The sequence below is a fragment of the Gordionus sp. m RMFG-2023 genome, chromosome 3, assembly GCF_954871325.1.
Source record: "Gordionus sp. m RMFG-2023 chromosome 3, tfGorSpeb1-WG-v2, whole genome shotgun sequence".
In the NCBI taxonomy this organism is placed as follows: domain Eukaryota; kingdom Metazoa; phylum Nematomorpha; class Gordioida; order Chordodea; family Parachordodidae; genus Gordionus; species Gordionus sp. m RMFG-2023.
The window spans coordinates 6,274,900-6,297,234 of record NC_088777.1 but is presented as its reverse complement, the minus strand read 5'-3'; the positions used below and the strand labels follow the sequence as shown (position 1 = coordinate 6,297,234).

General features: G+C 23.8%; 1 protein-coding gene across 1 annotated transcript; it reads right to left on the bottom strand.

Moving 5' to 3' along the window:
- Nucleotides 1-18,828: 18,828 nt before the first annotated feature.
- Nucleotides 18,829-19,856, bottom strand: LOC135926665 (TBC1 domain family member 5 homolog A-like). Its single transcript, XM_065462594.1, has 2 exons — nucleotides 19,535-19,856; nucleotides 18,829-19,400 (listed from the first exon to the last, which is right to left on the bottom strand). Exons 1-2 carry the CDS (start codon nucleotides 19,854-19,856, stop codon nucleotides 18,829-18,831), a joined length of 894 nt encoding a protein of 297 aa, XP_065318666.1.
- Between the last annotated feature and the right edge of the window lie 2,479 nt (nucleotides 19,857-22,335).

Genomic DNA, 22,335 nt, shown 5'->3' with positions numbered 1-22,335 from the left:
GTTGATTAGCAAAAAAAAATAAAACAAATTTGAAATAGTAGATATAATTTTAATATTAAATAAGGGATTTTTTTATATTTTTCCTACCCTTATGTTTAAAAATGTAATGGTATCATAAAATAGTATGTGTTTTAAAAATATACATCTTTCCCTGTATAATCGCGAATATATATCATATTATATATCTGGGGTCAAAAATATTTTACAACTCTAAAAATAATAAATTAAAGTTTTTTGAGGTTAAAATAGAAAAATTTTTATATGACGATATTATATTTAAAATTAATATTTAAAGTTTTATCACATAGTTAAAATAAAATTTTAAAAGATATTAAAGGGTAATAGTAACCGAAGGTTAAGTGAACAAAAGTATAAATCCGGGATGGGGGAAATAATTTTTTTATATTGCGCAAAGTCACACAATTGCTACCTCATCATATTTTTAATAAAAATAAAATATTTGATAAAATTACTATAAAACACTTAATAATTTATTCTTGTGAATAATGATACTTTCAGAAAAAAAAAGACTAAATTACTAGTAATAATAGTTATTCGTCATTTTTGATGGAAAAATTTCTGGTAGTTTAAAATAAATATGGTTATTAAGTTTTACTATATTCAATTTTGTTAGGTTCGTCTCCCATATAGTCATAGCCCAATCCTAATATAAACGATATATATTTATGTAGCATTTACTAATTTAAAATATATAACAAAATCAAGTTCGTCTACAATTTTTTTTATTATCTAACACTGAAAGCATTGATTATTTTTGTTAAGCCAAATCAAACCTAATATTTTACTTCTATTATAAATTTATCAATTGATACTTTAATTTCATTATCAAGCCATTTAAGTATAAAAATATGAAATTTTCAATGTGTTGACAAAGGCAATTAACACGATACAGTTTTTATTTAATCCTGTTTTATTTAAAACCCATTCTTTACTATAATACCTTAATAGGGAGGCCACAAGGAGATTTCATAAAATACATAATGCCAAATATTGGTAAAACATATAATAATTTTTTAAAAATGGAATAGTCAAATGTTGTTGAGGATCGGAATATAAAAATTAGATAAATTTTTGAGAGTATAACAAGAAGTTTAACTAAAAGTTGCGAACGTTGAAAAAAAAAGGAATAAGCCATGATGAACATAAATTAGAGGTAGTCGCAAGCCTAAAATATTATTCATTTATCTAGTAAAAAATCAAGCTAATTTATTTTTGGAATTAGGCCATTGCGTTGATTTATTGTGTCATAAATTTTTTTATATAGACTAACTCTAACTAAACCTGTTTTAAAAAATAGAAAGGGAGACCGGGGTTAAAAAAAGTGAAAAGACATAAAAAATTATGAGCTAAATTTTCGAAAATATAGAGTTTTTTTATATATATCTTTATGGTAGAAATTAATTTTTAGAGGTCTTTTATTTCCTTTATTTTTATTAAAAATTAATGCCTGCTTAAAAATGGCTCCCACCATAATCTGCCCAGGTCATCACATTAAAAAAGTATATTAAATATGTTTACATAATAAAATTGACAATAACATTTAGAATTGATATATAGTCTGAGTAATTTTTATAAAAAAATTATAAGTAAAAATGTAAAAAATTTTAAAGTTACTTTTGATATTTTAATTTAGCATGTAAAATTTTTCACGAGCCTATTCTAAAACTCATTCGGACAAGATATTGTAAATAAATAACCCTACCTTTAGATCTTTAAAACCTCTAAGTTATATTATATGATACCCTCACGATGATGTATGGAACAGTAATTTAATCATGTTTTAAGTTATATTTTTTTAATTTAAATTATAGATAAATAATTTTATTTTTAATTTTTTAATAAATTTATATCCTTATTAAACATTATATTTAATTTATCAATTTTGATATATATTTTATTAAAATTCATAATTTCTTTTTATTTATTTTAATATCTTATAAATATATGAAATTCTTATTTTAAATGATCTTATTTATTTTAATTTGACCAAATTTTTATTTTTAAAGTTTTTATAGAATATGTTGATATTCAATCTAATGAATCTTCGCTTGAATTCTAAATAAGTGAATTTGAATTAAAACCGAATACATTATAACCGATTATTTTATAAATATTCTTTCACTTAATGCCAATTTGTATGCCGAACCAAATAAATGAATATAGACTCATAAAACCCTTAAATCTCCACCTGCTGAAGCTTGTGTTATATGAAAAATATAACCTAGAGGCGCTTCATGAGTATATACATGTACAATGTAAAGTTAAATCCCAGAAGAACACGGTGGTATTACAGATTATGCCACCCATTCTAAATAAAAATAGAAAGTGTTTAAAAGTTTCCACAAAGAGTGAATGTTGAGAATTTGAAACGACCAGAAAGAGGATTATTTTTTTTATGTTTTTTATAATAAAATTTTTAAAAATACATTGTTTCATTCAATTAATTTTATACGGGATATATGGTAACGAACATTTTTATAACCATTTTTGAAACACTTCCATATTCTTTTTAGTTCCTATAATACTTATAAAAACATCTACTCCCCTTTGGATCACTTTTATTACAATTAATTTTGTAATTTTATTTTATTATAAAAGAGATTTATTTTATACATTCTTTGTTTAAAAGATACTAAAGAAATAGGTGAATATAAAATTATGAAAGTGTTATTTAAATATATTTATTAAATGTTTTATAATTTTCTTACGAAATTTTCTAAAAAAATTACCTCGCGGATCGGATTGGCGTACATAATGAGTGTCTAAATTTAAAATATAGAAAGATTTTTATTTATGTAAAATATAATTTATATATATAATATATATTAAAATCTCAAAAGCTTAATAATTTCATTCAACTAAAATTGCGGAAAATTGCTAATTAATATATATATATATACTTACGAGGATAGGCTTAATAAGAAAAGTTTGAACAATGAAAGAAATTTTTAGATTAAACAAAGATTTAGATAAACTCTCTCATATCATAGTATCATGAGTTGTTTTAAATTATAATTTATTGTAATATTAAAATAATAACTATCAGATATTATTTAAAATATAAAGAGTAAATAGTTACTGTTAAATCATTTAAACTTGGTCAAATTTAATACGATAAAAGCCAAGCTTTAAGTTAAAAAAATGGATTTAAATTTATAAATTAAGCCTCAACCAATAAACCGCGAAGAAAAGATAAATGATATAAAAATATTAGTAGTAATATGAAAACATTCATAATGCTAATAAATATCAGTGCCCTATAAAAAAATATTCTATTTAAAGGATTTTATTGGAATTCTACATATCATAAGTAATATTAATTCAAGAGTTTTTTGATATAGTTATAATATAAATAACTATAAAATATAATTTATCCTTCTTTGCCTAAAATCATAAAAAAATAATTCAAAAATTAGCTTCATTTGAATTAACCCAAAATAATTTTAGATGGGAGGAGAAATACATTACATCTTTATATAAAATTTACAAAAAAAAATATGCTTACGGGCTGGGGTATCTTAATTAAAAATATTTATATTTGTTATTTTTGGAATGAATAATATTTTTAAAGTTTAATTTTAACTAGACTATTTCATTGCGCGAACCTATCCGAATCTGATATATTAAACTTTATCTTAATCTAACATAACATTTCTTTCGGACAGCACTTGATTAAGCCTTTGACAAAATTTAAATTTTTGTGTTTTTAACAAGCCATCTTTTTTTAAAATACTAAATTTGTTCAAAATATTAAGAAACATAAACAAATATTCAATTTTTATTTACTATAATAGAATAATATATTAGTATATAGTGTATTAATTTGGTGAAATACACATTAAAACTATAATATAACTTATCGCTAAAAATTCAGATTGAATTAGATTATTTCATCTCTAAAATACATGCAAGACTCGAACAAAGCAAATATAGTGATTTATTCTCAAGGGACCTAAATTTCAAACTGATGCTTCATAAACCCATCATAACATCTAAAAATAGTAAGCATTTTGAGGTGACATCTCAGCAATCAAACTCAACAATTATACACATCATAAATCCTTATCTAATATATATATATATTTTTCACACATGTAATGTAATGGTAAATTAATTTTTCCATACTCCAAGACTCAATTTTTCTCACATATCAATGCCATATATTTGATCCAGCTATCTAGGTTTTATCTCTTCCATTGAATAATCTTCAATGCCTTTTTATCCGTTTTTTCTTTCCTTCCTAGTTTCAATCTATTTACTTATTTAGGCATTCTCTTTTAAATCTTATCTTTTTCCCAAAATATATTTCCAATATTTTTCGCCTTTATTAATATTATACTAGTTATTTTTTAGATATCATCTTTTTGAATCCATTTTCCTAAATTCTATTTCTATATTTTGTCCTTTATTGATTTCAACCATTACCTTTTGATAAATATTAAATCAGCTATCATTCAAGTAAAAAAACAAGAAACCGTCAAAAAATATGAAATTATATTAAAATGTAAACTATTTAAAAGATGACAAATATAAAAACTATAAATTAAAAACAAAATATATATAAGAAGGGAAAAAAAGGGCAAAAAGAGGCCATGTTAATTCTCCCATTAATTTGAAAAAATAACTTTTTAGTTAGGATTTAAAAATATCATAGCTTAAAGCTCTGGATTAAATAATTCTACAAAATCTACAAATTTTTTGTATCCCATGTTCTACCGATAGCTCCCTAGGCCCCCTACCCCTTCATTTTTTTGAGATTATAAAAAAAAAATTTTTAATTAATGGTAATCATGGATCCTCTTTTAAAATGTTACAATCAACTCAAATCACTGTGTTTCGATGTAACTTCTTAGTTACCTTGCATCTTATTGAGAGCCTCCCAACCCCAAGTTTTTTAAAAACTCATTTTTGTCTTATTTAAGCTATTTATAATTTTTTTCCTTAATTTTATTTTAAATTTTTTTTTAATGTTATTTTAATATAGATTTCCTTAACATGCTATTTTTTATCTAAATTTGAAGTTTAGCGGCAAATAATTTTGGGAAACATTAAAAATGTAACTAATGTTTATATATCGTTAAATTCTTATATATCCTTATTTAAATAATAATTACTTTGGTAAAAACGAATTTTTAAAAATTCTTCAAATATTTAAATAAAAAATATAAGGTATGCTTACTGCGTTCTCCAGAATAGTAACCTTAATAATAAATATTATACAGAGGAATTGTTATTTTTGAATGAAATAATTATTCTTTAAGATATATTTCTAACAATAATCGAACTAGTTTGCCACTTTATTAATTTATATATATATATTTAGTAAAATTTGTCCTTCATAATCTTTTATATTGATATCTGAATAAAAATTTTTTTTATAATATTCTTTAATTTAGTAAAAGTTTTCATCCCTTTAATTTTTTATTTCTATATAATCATAATTTTTCCTAATTTTTCAAAATATATAGAGAATTGGGAAGTTGGTTTTTGAGATTAATAGGAAATTTAATTAAATAATTTTTTTAGAAGAAATATAATAAAATTTAAGGGTAAGAGAGTAAGATAATAAAATAGGGAGGTTGAATTTATATAGCGTTAGGAAATTTAAGATCAAATACATAATTTAATGGAAATATATTTATTGCAACTATTTAGTTTGCCACTCAAAGATAAATAAAATATTTTTAGAGAAGAACTAATCCTAATTAAATAATATTGAATTAATTGCAATTAGATGATAAAGGAATCACGTTTGTGGAAGTCGTATGAAAATAAGATAGGAAATATGATATTTAGTCCTAGTAAATGAAGAGAAGTGGGACATATTTAGTTATACTAGAAATTAACTTGGGAAGACAATAGAAATTTAAATATGTAGAGAATAAAATATTAAATTACTCGGCGGACAGATGCGAATTGCGAAAATAAATTCGTGCTCACATTCGATTCGGATGAGATAATAATTAAAATAAATTATTAGATTTAGGTGAATTCGAATAGATAGAATACGTTAAGTAAATAATACAAATCAGCGAATAATTAGAAAAAGTATTCAATTCAAAGGATTCGGAATAATAAGGGGTGATGTATTAAAATGACTAATACCAATAATTAAAAATAGGTTTTAACCAAAAAACCACAGATAAAAAGAATAGCAAAGGGCAAAAGGGATTACTATAATGAGAAAATATAAAGCTCTGAATATTTAGTAAAGCAGGGAAACAAAATGTTATGCTAATTATAAAGTAATTTAAAAAAACTATCTAGTAAATAGACTGAGAAAAGAAAGGTTAAGCTACTAGGATGGCATCAAAGATAACCTAATTTAATTAATAAAATAAATATTTTTAAAAAATTAGTTTAAAATAATATTATGTTATATTTTCATTATCACAATATTTTATTAAATAAATAATATTCACTATTATTACATTTAAAATAATTGCATTTTATATAGAAATTTTAAGTTACATTTTCACTAGCATATTTTTATTATATTTTGTGATTACATCTTTAGATATATTTTTTAAGTTTATATTTTCACTATTAAAAGATTGTTGCAAGATATATTTCCTAAATATCATTATATCGTAAAATAATATGCATTATTTAAATCTTAGCATTATCACTGATTTATGCAAATTTATATTAAACCACAGCACACAAATAAACCAAGACATAAACATGCAACAAAACATGATAAATCAGGGCAAAAGAATAGACAAAATGGGACGAATATAAAAGGATGATACATTAGAATATGTTAAGTTGAAAGGACTGATATGATGGTAGAAATGACTAGGAAAATTAAAAAATGATTGTATATAATTCTATATATAAATAAAAGAAATAGATAGATTTGAATATAGATAAATAAAGAAAAGGGAGATAGTTGATCAAAAAAAAAACAAGAGAACGGAAGAGAAAAAACAAGAGGGCATCAATTAAAGTTAATATAAAATAAAAACAATATATATTTTACGAAAGATAAAAGATAAAGAGCAAAAAAAAATAATTAAATATAATAAATGGAGAAAAAGATATCAAGGAAGAAAAAAAATCAAAAATAATTGAAAACATTGAAATATAAGAATGATAGGGATAAGAATGGGAGAAACAATAAATAATACAATAAAAGAAAGATAAAAATAGGAAGAATAATAGGATAAATAAATAAAAAAATCAGGATATAACAAGCAAAATTAAAAGGCGACAGAGAAAGTGAAAACCAAATATAATCGAAGGAAGAAAAGAATGAAGAAATGAAAGGAGAAAATAAGAGAAAATGGAATGATATGATAATTATATTGAATAATGGAAATAACGGAGTAAGGATGAATAAGTTAAAGAAACGTGTAAAATGAGAAGGTGAGAAGAAAGATGAGGGTGATTAAAAAATAAAAAAGGAGGAAATATCATATATCTATTGTATATATATAGTCAATGGTTGGAAAGAAAGGAATCGTCAATCCTTTATACATATATTTTTTTGTGGATATGAAGGGGTTTATATATATATATATATATATAAATATACCTCCATGCCTCGCTAATATAAATATCAATTTACTCTTAATGTATATATATATATATATATAAATTATAAGGATATATTTAGAAATATAAAAGGATACTTTATGTTATCGTCAACGATTTTACCAGAAAAACATTCAATCATGTTTAGAATACCTTTATTATAAATTATAGACAATTATTGCCATTAAATTTTGAGTAATTTATAATTTATATAAAAAATTTATGGAAAATCGAATATAAATTTTATTAAGTTCAAAGGTTCATGGAAAAATTGTCTGAAATTTATAGGGCAGGTATTCCAAACATGATGGAATACATTTGCGGTAAAATCAGATTTTTTAATTTAAAAAAACGCGCTCAAAAAATAATTTAAAGTTGAAAAAATTATTGCCGGAAAAAACACATTGACACTAACATATATGAATATAATAATTTGAAAGCAAAATGTATAATGTTTTTTATAAATATATATTATACCTATATTTATCACTAATAAAAATATCAATGGGATTAAAAATTTTTAGCATAAGATATTGTGAGGATGGATATATACAACAGGTTAATTTATAACTAACATATAATATAGATACCAATAAAATATCTTATATGAGAGTAATTAGTATTGTTAAAAGGGTCTGGTCGGTTTTTAAAAATTACCCGATTAGGATTATAAACGAAATAATATTATGTAAGAGTTGCTCATAGATGACAGAGGAATTTAGACATATTAGCCAAATCTTGAGGTTTACATAATATTATTTTGGCTAAAAAATCGGACCGTTTATAAAAATTGACCCAAATCGCGCATTATAACAACACTAATAGTTATAATATCATAAATTACATTTAAGAGAGAAAGATAAATAGGTTGTTTAGAAATTAAATAAAAAGGAGGAGATTTTCATATATTAATAATATATGAAAGTAAATGTTAAACAATTTTTTATAATGTACCTTCGCTTTGATCTGATAAAATTATGAAGTGAAAATTTTAGCTATAATTTAAATTAAACGGCCCAATTTGAGCCGATTTAAAAACCGTTGTTTAACAACATTAATTTTAATTATGTATATATAAAATATAAGGATATATTTTAAACACTAAAAAGCAAAGAGTTATATAGAATTAAAATCTCGTTATAGTAATAATATTATATAATTGCATTTAAGATAAAGCTCATTTTTTTAAATATTATTACTCTTAGTATTTTTCAAGCCTCTACTTCATAAACTGTAAAAATTTGTAGAAAGTTTTTTTACATTTACTACGAAGACGTTCACATCCAGCATCTAAATTTAAAATTAACAATATATATATATATATTATTTTTTTAAATAAAATTTACATATAAGGATATACAAAATATTATATAAAAGCTAAAAGAAATTGCTGATTGTTAAGATAATAATTGCACATATCCTAGGCTTTTTCAAAAATTGTTTTATTGATTTTGTTTTTTATATTAAAAGATATAAAAAAGTGACCCGATGGCATTTGATGAGTGACAAAGATTTTAGATTTTGCCACGTCCACATTATTACAAGATTATTATAAATGCCCAAATTAAAGAATGAGTTCAAAGTTAAAATCTTATTTAAAAAAAAAAATAATTGATTTAATATTGAATTTACGAAATCAAGTTATATTAGAAAGACATAATATATAAATGAGAATAATTTATTTATTTTTAAATTTTTTTTACTCTTTGATTAATACAATATAAAAATATAGAGAAAAATAATTCACCATTCTGACAATCAAAAGCTAAAAAAAATATATAACATAATATATATTTCTAAACTAAAGGGGAAGGTGGAGAAGGAAATACTCTCCTCATCACAAATTTGTCTCTTCTCATAAATATCTTTGAAAGCTAATATAAAAAAATTTCTAGACACACCCACCACCACCCTCTATCTCTTAAATGTATACTATATATAATTATATTATGAAGAATTTGAAAAAAAACTAATAAAAGCTAATAACTTTTTAAAATAATATTTTTAGAAAAAAAGCATTTTAATAAAAAAATAAGTGAGCCCAAAATTATTTTTATAAAAATCCAACTACAAGGGGACGTAAAGATATCCAATAAAATTTATGAGAAAAGAAATTACCAAATAGCCTGCCCCCTCTCCCCATAGCAAAATCCTGGATATGAAGTTAATATACCATAATAGGTAAAAATTCTATATTCAAAGGCCAATTTTTAATTATTAAGATAAGAAATAATCCATATATCAAAGGCGTTATATTCGGGTTTATTAATTTCAGTGAAAATAATATTTTTAAATTTAATATAATAAAAATAAATAAATAATAAGTTTTAATGGAACTAAAAATTGTTACTAAATAAAATCTAAATCATTATTAAGTATAAATTCTTGATTATGAAAATATAATTTTGTTTTTTATTTAAAAATAGCACCACAAATTATGAATTTTTTATTTTATATTCCTTACTATCTTTAGAGTAAGAATAATCAAATTTGGAATATTAAACAACTTTAAAAAAGATAAAAGTTAGAAATGAAATATGAATATAAAAATATAATGGAACAAAACCTATCAATATTTTACTAATTTTTTTAAAAATATTTTACATGTGAGTATAACTTCGGTTTCGGATTTCCATTTAAAATATAAATATTTACATTTCAGAAAAAATTCTTTTTTTTATATTACCTTCAATATTAAATTAAAAATAAAATATTTTCACTGCAATATATAACAAATAACTTTCAGACATAATTTAATCAATGATAATAATAATATTAACCAAATGATTTAAATTATCGGTTATATGATCAAAATATTTTAAGTTAATTTTTAATTACATATAAATTAGTAAATATTATAACGTGATTGGGGTGAGGGGGTGTATTTTATCAGCCGAGATTCGGGTAATGATATATCGACGTCGAAGTTATTGATTTTTTTTTATTATAAAATGGCGCAAACAAAAAACTATGCAAGTTCGAATCCTGTTCGAGATTTAAAAAATGGATGTTTGTTAAATTTGGGATTGTTTAGTAAATTATTATATCTTGATTGATGTCTTATATCATTACCCTAGAGTTATTCTAAAAATAATATAAATATGTTCATATAAAAGAATATTTCAGATACTGTCTAAAAAGGCAAAAGTGTCTATAAAATCAATATAATTATGTTTAGATAAAAGAATATTTAAGATACCTTCTACATCTGGCATAATAACTCCTTTAAAAGCCATAAAAAATGTGAATAAAGTGCAATAATTTAGAAACATTGATGATTTCAAAATACAATTTCGTAACAAGAAAAAAGTGAATAAATCTTCCTTTGAGATATTCTAGTTATATATTATATTTTATTATTAAAAAATATTTATTATTAAGAAATTTTTATTAAAATTTTATCATTAAGAACATTTTATTTATTAAGAACTTTTTATTAAATTATTAAATTTTATTATTAAAAAAAATTGTTTTGTAACCTTTTGAAAATTATATTATTTTGTAAGGTCGAATATTCAAAACAATGTTTTCAGATAATATAAATGAACCTTTATACTTTTTTCTAATATATTTTTGCAAAGCTAGATGGCCAAGAATTAGATATATGTATAATAATATTATACTATACAATTTATGCATTTTATCATTTAACCTTTGTTATTCAAGTTAGTCAATATTGTGTATAATATTTATTTATTAACCCAAAGTTTAAATTTTTAAAAAGTTCATTATCAATATATTATATAATAATATATATGATTTTCCAAAATTAATATGAAATTTTTAATGCATTTGATTCAAATATTAGATCGACTTACTATTGAAGATTTATTTTAATTTTATTATTAATTAAATAATTCAGTGGCGTTGCTAGGGGAGGGGCGCGCAGGGGCTCGAGCCCCAATAGCCTTCTGAAGCAAATTTTTTTTTTAATGGTACCTTAATATCCCTTTAAACTAAAAATAAATTTTTTTGATTGCCAACTGAATGATTTCTTTTATAATTCTATTGAGTAATATATAGATTTAATTTTATAATTTAAAAATTAATAAGTCTATCTAAATTATTCTTAAATGAATACTATTTTAATTATTAGATTAGATTAATACTTATAAATTATGTTTTCACTATATCAGCTTGCAATCAAATTCTGTGTTAAAAAAAATATTAATATCACTCACTAAATATTAATTTAGCATTAACAGTTAAAGCTTTATTGACTTTTATTATTTAAATTTATAACCCTAATTAAATAAATATTAAATGAAAATTAACAAATTTAATATTGTAATTAGCCGAATTCAAAATCACTAATGAACAATTATATTGTTATTTAAATTTAATTACCATGCCTTGCCTCTTCTTAAAATTATTTTCAAGGTCCAAATCCAAATAAGTATAAGACATTTTATAAAAAGTAAGTAAACATATAGTTAATAATCCTCTATTAGATATAAATTGGTTATAAAATATTAGGTTAAATACCACTTTTACAGACTTACAGTGGATTTTAATAAATTTTATTAATTAATGCTTTTGATAATAAATATAAGTAATAATTTGCTTTCAAATATTTAACGTCATCTAATTATTTAGAAACATTTTTTATTATTTATCCCGGATGTAATAAATTAGATAACTTTTCTTCTCTTTTTTAAGGAAAGTTTTTTTTTTTTTATTTGAAAAACAGTTTTGAGTTAAATTTTTAATACTAATATATTTTTGATATTAATACAAACTACTACTATTTTAAGATATAATATACCAACTAGAGGTGGTGCGATAATAATATATAAAATCTTAATTAATTTCTTTTATTATATCATATCACTCTGATTTTTACTTTATAGTTATAAAATGTTTTATTTCTAATATGGCATCCCTGCCTTGTAAATAACTTAAGGCTTCAAATCATTTCCATAATCTTCTAAAGATTTTTAGTATTTTTATTTTATCAATTTATCTAGCATAATAAATTCTGATATAAGATAATAAATTGAGTGTCATGGCTATGACTGCAAATTAACCAGCATATATTATTTGTGTGCCTAAGTAATTTAAGATTATTATTACAGCTGCTGAGAGCATATGATTGCATATTTTATAGACAATTATAGTCAACTGTGTAGTTGTTTATATATAATTAAAAATGGAAGATATCTTTTAGAAATAAAATATCTCACAATTTTTTTCTCAATTATTTATCTAGCTTCCATCATATTATTTAAGAGGAAGCTCTAACCATATAGTTTTATGATTTGGATTGGTCGTTTATATTCTCTTCTCCAAGAATTGTTGATTTGGTTGAGCCTATAAATTTTTCCTTATTAGTCCATTCCATAAAACATTGTCTAAAAAGGGTAACAGAGTTTATATTAGTTTCTTGACCTTTTGTCAATGTAAGTTGCTAATTTTTAATATGTAGTTTTTGAAAACCATTATCAATTGAGGCATATGTATGAATTAATTAACCTTTTTTATCACTTGTAATTCTTTAAACGTAAAATTTTTTTATATCAGCAATCGAAAATATTTTATACTGTAATATATTTTTAGAAATGTCTTATATTATTTATATGCTAGTTTATTTTGTATGCATAATATAATAAATGACAAAATATGAAATTCAGAATAATTATTCAGAGTTAGCAAATTTTTAAAAGATATAATATATAAATATAAAACCCGGCCGAAGGCCGGACAAAACGGGCAATGGCCTGCAAATAAGGGGTATGGGGAGCTTCGCCCCCCATAAAAATGATTTTTTAGTTGAGCCCCCTGAAATTGTAAAGGCTACCCAAGATACATGATAAACTTATTCCTAAAAGAAAAGTTTATTAGATGATCAGCATTTTTAGTGTTGTTAAACGATTCGATTTGAGACGATTTTAATAGCAGCTTAGTAAATAATTTTATTCAAAGCAAGCCTAAAGAATTTGTTTATAGTTAACACATTGGTCTCGACAACTATTAGCAAAATCTAGAAGCTTAGAATAATTTTCTGAATAATACAATAATTTTCTGACTAAAATTATGTTGAATTAGCTGCTAAAAATCGACTGAAAATAAGTTGTTTAAAAAGATTTAATTTAAATTATTAAAATTCCCTTATAATATATTTGAAATCGCTTTTTCTATAAATATAATTACTTATATTTACTGAAAAATGTATTTAGGTGTGGATTTTAGTAAGCATATAGAATTAATAAGATCTAATATAATATTAATGTATTGATTATTTAAATAGATATGTTAAATTAAATATTTTATTTGATACAATTTTAATATGATTATGAAATACAAAAATCTCATGGAAAAGTCATTATGAAATAATGTCTAATCCAGAATCCTCATGTGAAGATTTAGAATTTTATATCATTTGGCAAAAGAATTCAGGAACAATAAATAACCCACCTTTTTAAATGTAATGCAGAAATAATAGGAAATAAGTTTTGTTTTTGAACTGGGAACACATTTATGGTAGACCAAAAATTATCTCAATATTTAAACTTTACCTCATTTGCAGTGTATAACTACTCAATGCAACGTAAAAAATTTAATTCTATAAAAAATTGATTTGGAGACTATTATGATTTATTGAGTTATCAACAATTTATGGGTGATTTTAAGTTCCTGTGTATTGTTGTCCTTTTTTGAAATGTTAACTTTTTGAATTACAGATTTTTAAATTCTTTTAAGTACTTAATATAAAAAACTTAAAAAAAAGATTATTAGCAAGAAATAAATACATGGTTCTTTAAAAACTCTTTTTCATATGATTTATAATATATACTAACATTTATTTTAAGTCTTAACCCAAACGTCCACCGGCCCATTGTTTAAAAGAAATAATATTTATTTTAAAATCATTTACCCGCTTGCTCGCCCATTTATCTAAAAAAATTGTTTAAAAATGAATGAAATTTATTTTATGTTTAGCTCTTTATTTATCAAATAGAAAAAAAAATTTTGAATTATATTCCTTTCAGGCAGAGAGTAAACTTTTTTAATAAATAGAAGTGTGTTTTGCTTATTTAACCAGAAAAAAATATATTAAATTCCTCCATTCATTGCCCAATTTTTAAAAAAATATTATATTTAACCTGCATGCACCCCCTCATGCTTAAAATTAATTAGGCCACTGGCCTCCGCTGAGTAGATTGCAGTCTTCTACTCCAACTAGCCTATTGTCATAAAAAAATTTTAAGAGTATTCATGGTATTTGTGGATAATATAAAATGGCAGGTTTAATTTGATCCTCAGATCTAACTAATTATTGAAATTCCATTGATTGGGCGTAAGAGGGACAGGTAATACAAGGGATTAATAAATACACATTAGATGCATTAAAAGTATATATATATAGAAGAAAAAATCATTGAAAGCTTCGCCTACAGACATTATAGAATAATCGAGGTAAATTAAATACCTACTACTGGAAAATATTGTATAGGTTCATAGTCCCCTTCATAAGAAAACGACTTTCGATTTTATTGTGGAATTAACGTTATCATGAAAAATATATTTCCCCAATCTCTAAAATATAACATTTTATTTAACTTAATAAGTAATAAATATGTGTATTGTGTATTATAAAAACATATATCGAATTATATTAAATATAAATAATAAAAGTTATGAAAGAAAATAAGAATATGATTAAAGAGAAATAATTGAAAGAAGTTTAAAAATATATCTAACAAATAGTAAAGAGAAAATAAGGAGAAGAGGATTATGTTGGGGTAGGCGTGGAGGATTATTCGAAGGAAAATATAAAATTTAGGTAGTTAGATAGAACAGTAGCGGTAGAAAGCTTTTGACGATAGAAGAGAGATTCTTTGCATTGATCAGTCTTTTCTCGGATGCCTTCTCCCTAAATCCTTAAAAACACCTGAAAAGGATAACGGAAGCGATGGGTATGAAAGTATAAAAACGGTCTATGTAATATTTTTATTTTTACAATATTTTACCAGGGTAAGAGCATCGACATTGTGGCTGGATGGGATATTAGGATCAATGTATGAATTTCCAAACATGAAACTGACCCCTTAATCATGGAATTGAAGTCATTCCATCATAACACTTTCCGTCGATCTTAAATATAACGAACGGTTTCAATATGGAGAGGATATCCGCCAATTTGAGTTTACGCAAGATTAGATTAATACATCTTGTTTACCGTGAAAACGGCCTCGGCACCTAAAAGTTTTAGAAACAGGGAGAACGTGAACCCTAATCTCAACCCGGGAGATTTAATTAATAATATCTGAAGTGGGTAAGTTAACAAATGTGTTAGAGTTATCGCTAAGATAAATGATCTCATGGTAAATTTCAAATATGATACCTGAACTGTCGATCATATTTTACGATATCTGGGAGAATGTAAGCAAACAATCCAATCGACACTCACAACATTGACGGCTTATGATGATAATCCGTTAGATTCGAAAAGTGAGACCTGGGTAAAGATGCACCAAAATTCATATTTTTTCTTAACATAATGAACGTAACATTAAGCCTCTATTTTGTCTATAATATCATTTATACTCATATGGTCGGCAGATAAGGTTAAAAAATTTAAAGTTAGCACGGTATACCCGTAGACCAAAAAAACTCGCTGACGGACTGTTTAATAGATTGATAATTTTAATCAAATAATTAAAATCTATATTCATTAACAAATCTGATTATATATTACAATTAAAGAATTACACCTAAATTATTTCCAGCTCGTCATTTGTCTACGACGAGTCAATTCAGTAGTTGTACTAATTTAGACCGGGTACAAAACAAGGATGGACAGGATAGATGCTGCAGAAACAGAGAGTTTAGCTCAGACGGGGTAAACCCATATAAAACCCCAGCTCAGTTAGTTCAGAAACCCGCCGCGTGACTTACTAGAGATAAGGCTGGAGTTAGCATAAGTGTGGGGTCGTTATCTAGGATTGAAAGAAAGAGAATTTTAAAATGCATAAAGTAAAATAATTACGAAAAGATGAATATACATTGAGTTTAGTATTATTATATGTTATTAATTTTTTATAACCTAATAGATTATTGCAAACTAAATATATAAGGCAAAATTTAACAAATTTAATAATCTGAAAGAAATTGTTCGATGATGAGATTTAAATTAAATATATTAAGCTTAAAATATATCAGGCAACCTTCAATTTCTTCATGTTTTTGTAAATTATATTATTGTATCCATTTTTATCTCAACTATTCTTAAATATATCTATTTTTTTAATCATTTTTAATATAAATTAGAATTCTAATAGTTTTCAATGAATTTAAATTGGTATATATATAACCATTATTGTGCCATTATATGATATCTCAGACATTTGAAGTTGAACTAATATATGTATTTTAGTGTATAATATCTTTCAGATATAAATTTAATTGACTCAGATTATATAAATTGCGACTTGATTTAAGGTAAAATCCTTCACTTGAATTACTCGGTTTTAGAAGTGTTATATATCAATAACGGTGGTGTTTTATGGACAAAAAAAATATTTTTTATTTATTATAAATATAACTAAAACTAAAAATGATACTAAAAATAAATACAAAATAAGGTATATATATATATATGTATTATAAAAAAAACAATTTAAACGAAATACATGGTTAAAGGCTAACATGTTTAAAATAAAAACAATTTAAGTTGAACAAATTTAAAGTCAATCTCGATTAACATTCCCCTTCTTCTGAAAAGCCTTCCCATAATCCATTTGAGCTATCATAGCAAGCTTGTCGTCCAAATGATTTATCATTTTGATTGTCAAGTTGTTGCATATGTCGTCTTAATCGTTGGCTTGATTAAATCGTAAGATTCATATCTCAGTGGTTATTATTATCAATTTTTTAAAGTTGTAATTATCATTATTATTATCAAATAGGATGTTGGAATATATGAATAATCAGAGAAGTGATCAAATTTGGATGTTAGAATAATAAAAGGATGATAAATCAACAAGATTGTTACATAATATTTTTAGAGTTTTTATTTTTTATATTTTTAGCGTTTTTATTTTTATTTTGCGTTTTTTAGGAACATATCGTAACCAACATTGTGCTGACTCAATTCTGTAAATACACTCTGTTTTACTAAATTCACCAAGGCATTACCAGATCAGAAAGCTGACATGCAATTTATTGATAATCTCGAATCTGCTATATTTACCATTATATGGTTAGCAATGTCTTTGAATTTTTCACTATTTGAGGGAAAAAATTTAATAGTTTTATTAAAACGACCTTAATTTTGTTGAAATAGTGGAGAAAATATTTCCCTTATTAAATGCATCTGTTAGAATTGCATATGTATGCCCATCTTTCAAAACGTCAAGAATTGACCTCCTGTATTTAGGTTCTAAAACATTGATAGCTTTGCTCATTTTTTTTCTACAAGTATAGTTTTCATTTATATTAGGTCGTTAAATATTATGGGGAAAAGATTCTATCAACATTGTGATGATAGTATCTCTTTGAATTGTACTACAAGATAAGTGATTACAATTGCTGCAACTGTAGTTGCATCTGTATATTTTCTTTTTTTGGAGTACCTCATAATGTATTTAAACGTGATACGTGATAATTAAGCGCCTATCCCTATAATGTTATACACACACACGGTAGATTTCCAATTGCGGTCGTTTTGCGGGACATTCGCATAAAATATATGTAAATTTGTAAAAATAAAAACATTTTTTTTTATAAAATTTTATCTTGTTTACATTCTTGTATATTTAAAAAAGATCGTTGGTTTTTTTATAAATTAATATATTTTCATAAATCAAGATGTTATTTTATTTTGAAAAATAATTACCGACTTTGTATTTATATAAACTAATTATAAAAAATAATAGGCGGGTAATTAAGTCAATTCAGCCCGAAAAATTTTTTTTTTAGCAAATTTTATATTTCTACCGCAATTTTCGTATTTCTCCCGCAATTTGAAAATTTTGACCTGGCAACCCTGCATGAGGTATGATGGTATACTATGATCCAGTGTCAACCTGCATAGTTGTATTAACATTATTTAATAACAAAGTAGTCATAAAAGCACTGTCATCACCTTTTTCTGTATTTTCTGCCAGGTTGTTGACATTGAAATCATTCTCATTATTGTCTTTGGCAGTGCCAACTTTATTTTCCACAACTTCTTTAATGTTCATATTACAATTATTGCTATCTATGAAGTTTTGATTATCATACAGGATTCGTTTTCTTTAATTAAAATCCTTCCACTGATTACGATCGTCATATTCGATTTATTTGGTTATCATTATTATGGCACCTGTTGTTTCCTTCATAATTATTTAAATTGTTGTTATAAGATCGGTAATTATTATTTTGATCGTCACATTGAATCTGTCTCCTCTGATTATAATTAAACCAGGCGTTGTTCCTACCATAGTTGTTGTTATAAGATTGATAATTATTATTGAAAGTTTCTGTTGCTATATACCGATAATTGTAATTTTGATAATTATTATCATTATACTGATTATTTTTATAGTTGTTATTATTATAATTGTTATTGTTTCTAACGTTACTAAAATTCCTATTCCTGTTGTCGTTAACATTACTAAAACTGTTATCACCATAATTTCTATTCCTACAGTCAAAATTTTGCCTCGAATAATAATTAGGTCTATTATAGTTACTATTAATCTCATTCTTACTTTGGATATCTAAATTCTTATCATTATTTCTATTGCTGTCATTATTTTTATTAAATTTTTTATATCTACTAAAAACATAATTAACATTGTCACTTTCTAATTTAATGATAATACTATCTAATTTTCTTCCTATTTCAATCATTTCGTCTAATTTATAGTTAATATTTTTATTTAATTTATTTTTTATATTGTCATTTAAACTAGATGTTCTCAATTTTTCTTTCATGAGATCAGCATTAATAAAATTACATTGTCTACTTAACTTAGACAGTCTAAAAAACCAATCCAAAATTCCTTAACACCTTGTGAAGCAAGGTTTAACTTCCCAGTCAATATCCAAACATCTTGACTGGGTAATAAAAATTTTAATTTTTTAATAATAATTTTATAATCTTTGATATCTTCCTTAGTACATAATGACTTAATTTTATCGTATAGGTCATCAGATAAATTACTCATCAATGTATCAATTTTTACTGAGTCGGATAAAATTGTTTGAGAGAAATAATCGTCAAGTCTCTCCAAATAAGTATCCGTTAAGCATCCCTCCAATTTTGGGAACTTAACTTCCCTGTTGGAGGATATGCTAATTTTATCATCCATAATGCAGATTTTTATTAAAAACTTTATTTAAATTAGCATAAAGATATATATTGTCACTATAAAGTTATATAATGTAACTTTTTTTTATCCAAATCGCAAATTTTTATTTTAAAACTTTATTTACATTAGCGTAAAGATATACATTGTCGTTGTAAAGTCATATAAAAAAAATTTTTTTTTACTTTGTGTGTTTCCTTTATATCGAATAATTTTTATAATTTATTACATAATTCCAAAAAAAATTTTTTATTTTTTATATTTATCGGCATATGCACAATATATATGAAATTTTTTTATTATATCATTGTGCGTGAGTTACCATAGCGCACCATGTTATATATCAATAACGGTGGTGTTGTAAAAAATATGTTTAATTATTATAAATCATGTTTAAAATATAAACAATTTAAGTTAAACAAATTTAAAAAATCAATCTCGATTAACAAGATTGTTAAAAGGATTAATGGTTATGATATAGTCTACATAAACAACTACAAATTATTTCAAAAATGCAGTAATCCCCATTTATATTAATAAACATGTGTTTGCTTCTTATATTCTATATCATTCCCCCTAGGAAGGAACCACGTAGTTGGTCCCTTAAGTAAAAAACATGATTCTTGCCATTCAAACCGATAACTGATGATACGTATATTCAACCGATTGAGCCACAAACTGGAAATAATTTATTTTTTTATTATAAACAAACATTGGTTATCTAATACATGTTTGTTCATTATGTTAATTATACACTATAAAAAAAAACTAACCGTTATTGTGAAAATTATATGCTATAAAAAGCTCTGCCAGTACTACAACGTAATTTTATAACTCACTCAATTTACCCAACACAACTCTAAAACTAATAAATTTTCAACTTCAAATTTTATTGATTAAATATATTTTAAAAAACTAAAAGTCATCATAATTATAAAATCTACTCCCTTTTATACTTTTGGAGATCACGAGTTTTACACGTGATTATAAAATCATGCGACTATTTATAAATTTGATAAATATTAAACAAAATAATTTTTAAAAATAAATAATAATAATATGACAAATATGACAGTTCAGGAACAACTTACTCATATTTTGTTCTAAATTAACATAAATTATATTGTTTGCGAGTATAAATTTTTAATTTTCTTTATTATTCATTTCCAAACTTAATATGACAATTATTCCCTATTAACTAATATTGTTTTCTGCTGTTATCATAAACACATTGAGTTATTAGTGTTTTTTAATTATTTAAATTGGATCGGAGGTCCAAATATAGGCTGTCCTAAGTTATGTATTATGAGCAATACATCAGCATTTTTTTATTACCATAGATTTTTGTTTAGATTTTGATAGAATGCCAGCATGCGATAATCTAATTTATTTATATTACATTCATATTGTGATGTTTCCAGCGTCTACATGTTAACAAGATATTCACTGGAAACATACAACCAGATATATACCTACCCTTCTAAAAATTTTAGCCGCATTCGCTGGAGATATTCTTACTTCGGGCCGGGTCTATATCTATTTAAAATAATTGGGTTCGGGCCGGGCCTAATATTTTAAAAAAAAATTCGGGCCGGATCGGGTCGGACCTTGAAATTTTTTTAAAATATATCTAAATTTATCAATTTTATATTAAATTTTTTATGTAAAATAAAAATATTTGATTTTATTTATTGAAACTAAACGACATATAACATGTCTTGAGTAATTATAAAAATTAATTTCTATATTTAAATAAATTCGGGCCAAGCCGGGTCGGTAAATTTTTTTAAAAAAAATTTCGAGTTCGGGCCAGGCCGGCAAAACATTTTTAAAAAAATTTCGGGCTGGGCTTGAAAAATTAGGCCCTATGTAGATCACTATCTCGTCATATATTTTAAAATGGATAACTAAAATTATCAATACGCTACTACCAACTATCAAAAAATTGTGAATGTATAAGAGTTATTAGAACAGGAATTAAATTTAAAACTCACTCTTATAATGAAAGCATTATTATGGTATATTATTTGGCATGAATATAAGTTTGCTGATAGAATGTCAAACCATTTTAAATTACATTTATAAAGAGAAAATTATATAGAAATAAGTTTTATTTTAAAAATAATGACTATAATTGCAATATATAGATTCGGAGGATGTTTAACAATATCATTAAATTATAATAGGCAATGGCGTAGCCATTATTTTTCAATGGAGGTAGGGTTAAAAAAATTTTTTATGTAATCTTTATATATTCTTCTTTAAAGTTGACTGAACAAGCTTTAATTCTATATTATGGCATGTTTTGTGCTTTATTTTTTAACCAGTTTTGTAGCATGTAGGAAAAATTTATTCTTAACAAGATTTTGGCCAACCTTAAAATTAAGAGGTGACTGAAAGTATTTATTCAATTCCTTTTATCAAAGTTTAGAGCTTAATTGAATATTAATTTAATCTTTTTGGTAGAAAGTATAAAGAAAAT

Bases quoted from the DNA above. Each gene is read 5' to 3' on its own strand.
- LOC135926665 (XM_065462594.1), bottom strand. From the start codon at position 19,856: ATGGATGATAAAATTAGCATATCCTCCAACAGGGAAGTTAAGTTCCCA. The intron at 19,401-19,534 runs GTTTTTTAGACT...ACTATAAATTAG, and splicing joins TGTTAAGGAATTTTGGATTG to ACGAAATGATTGAAATAGGA.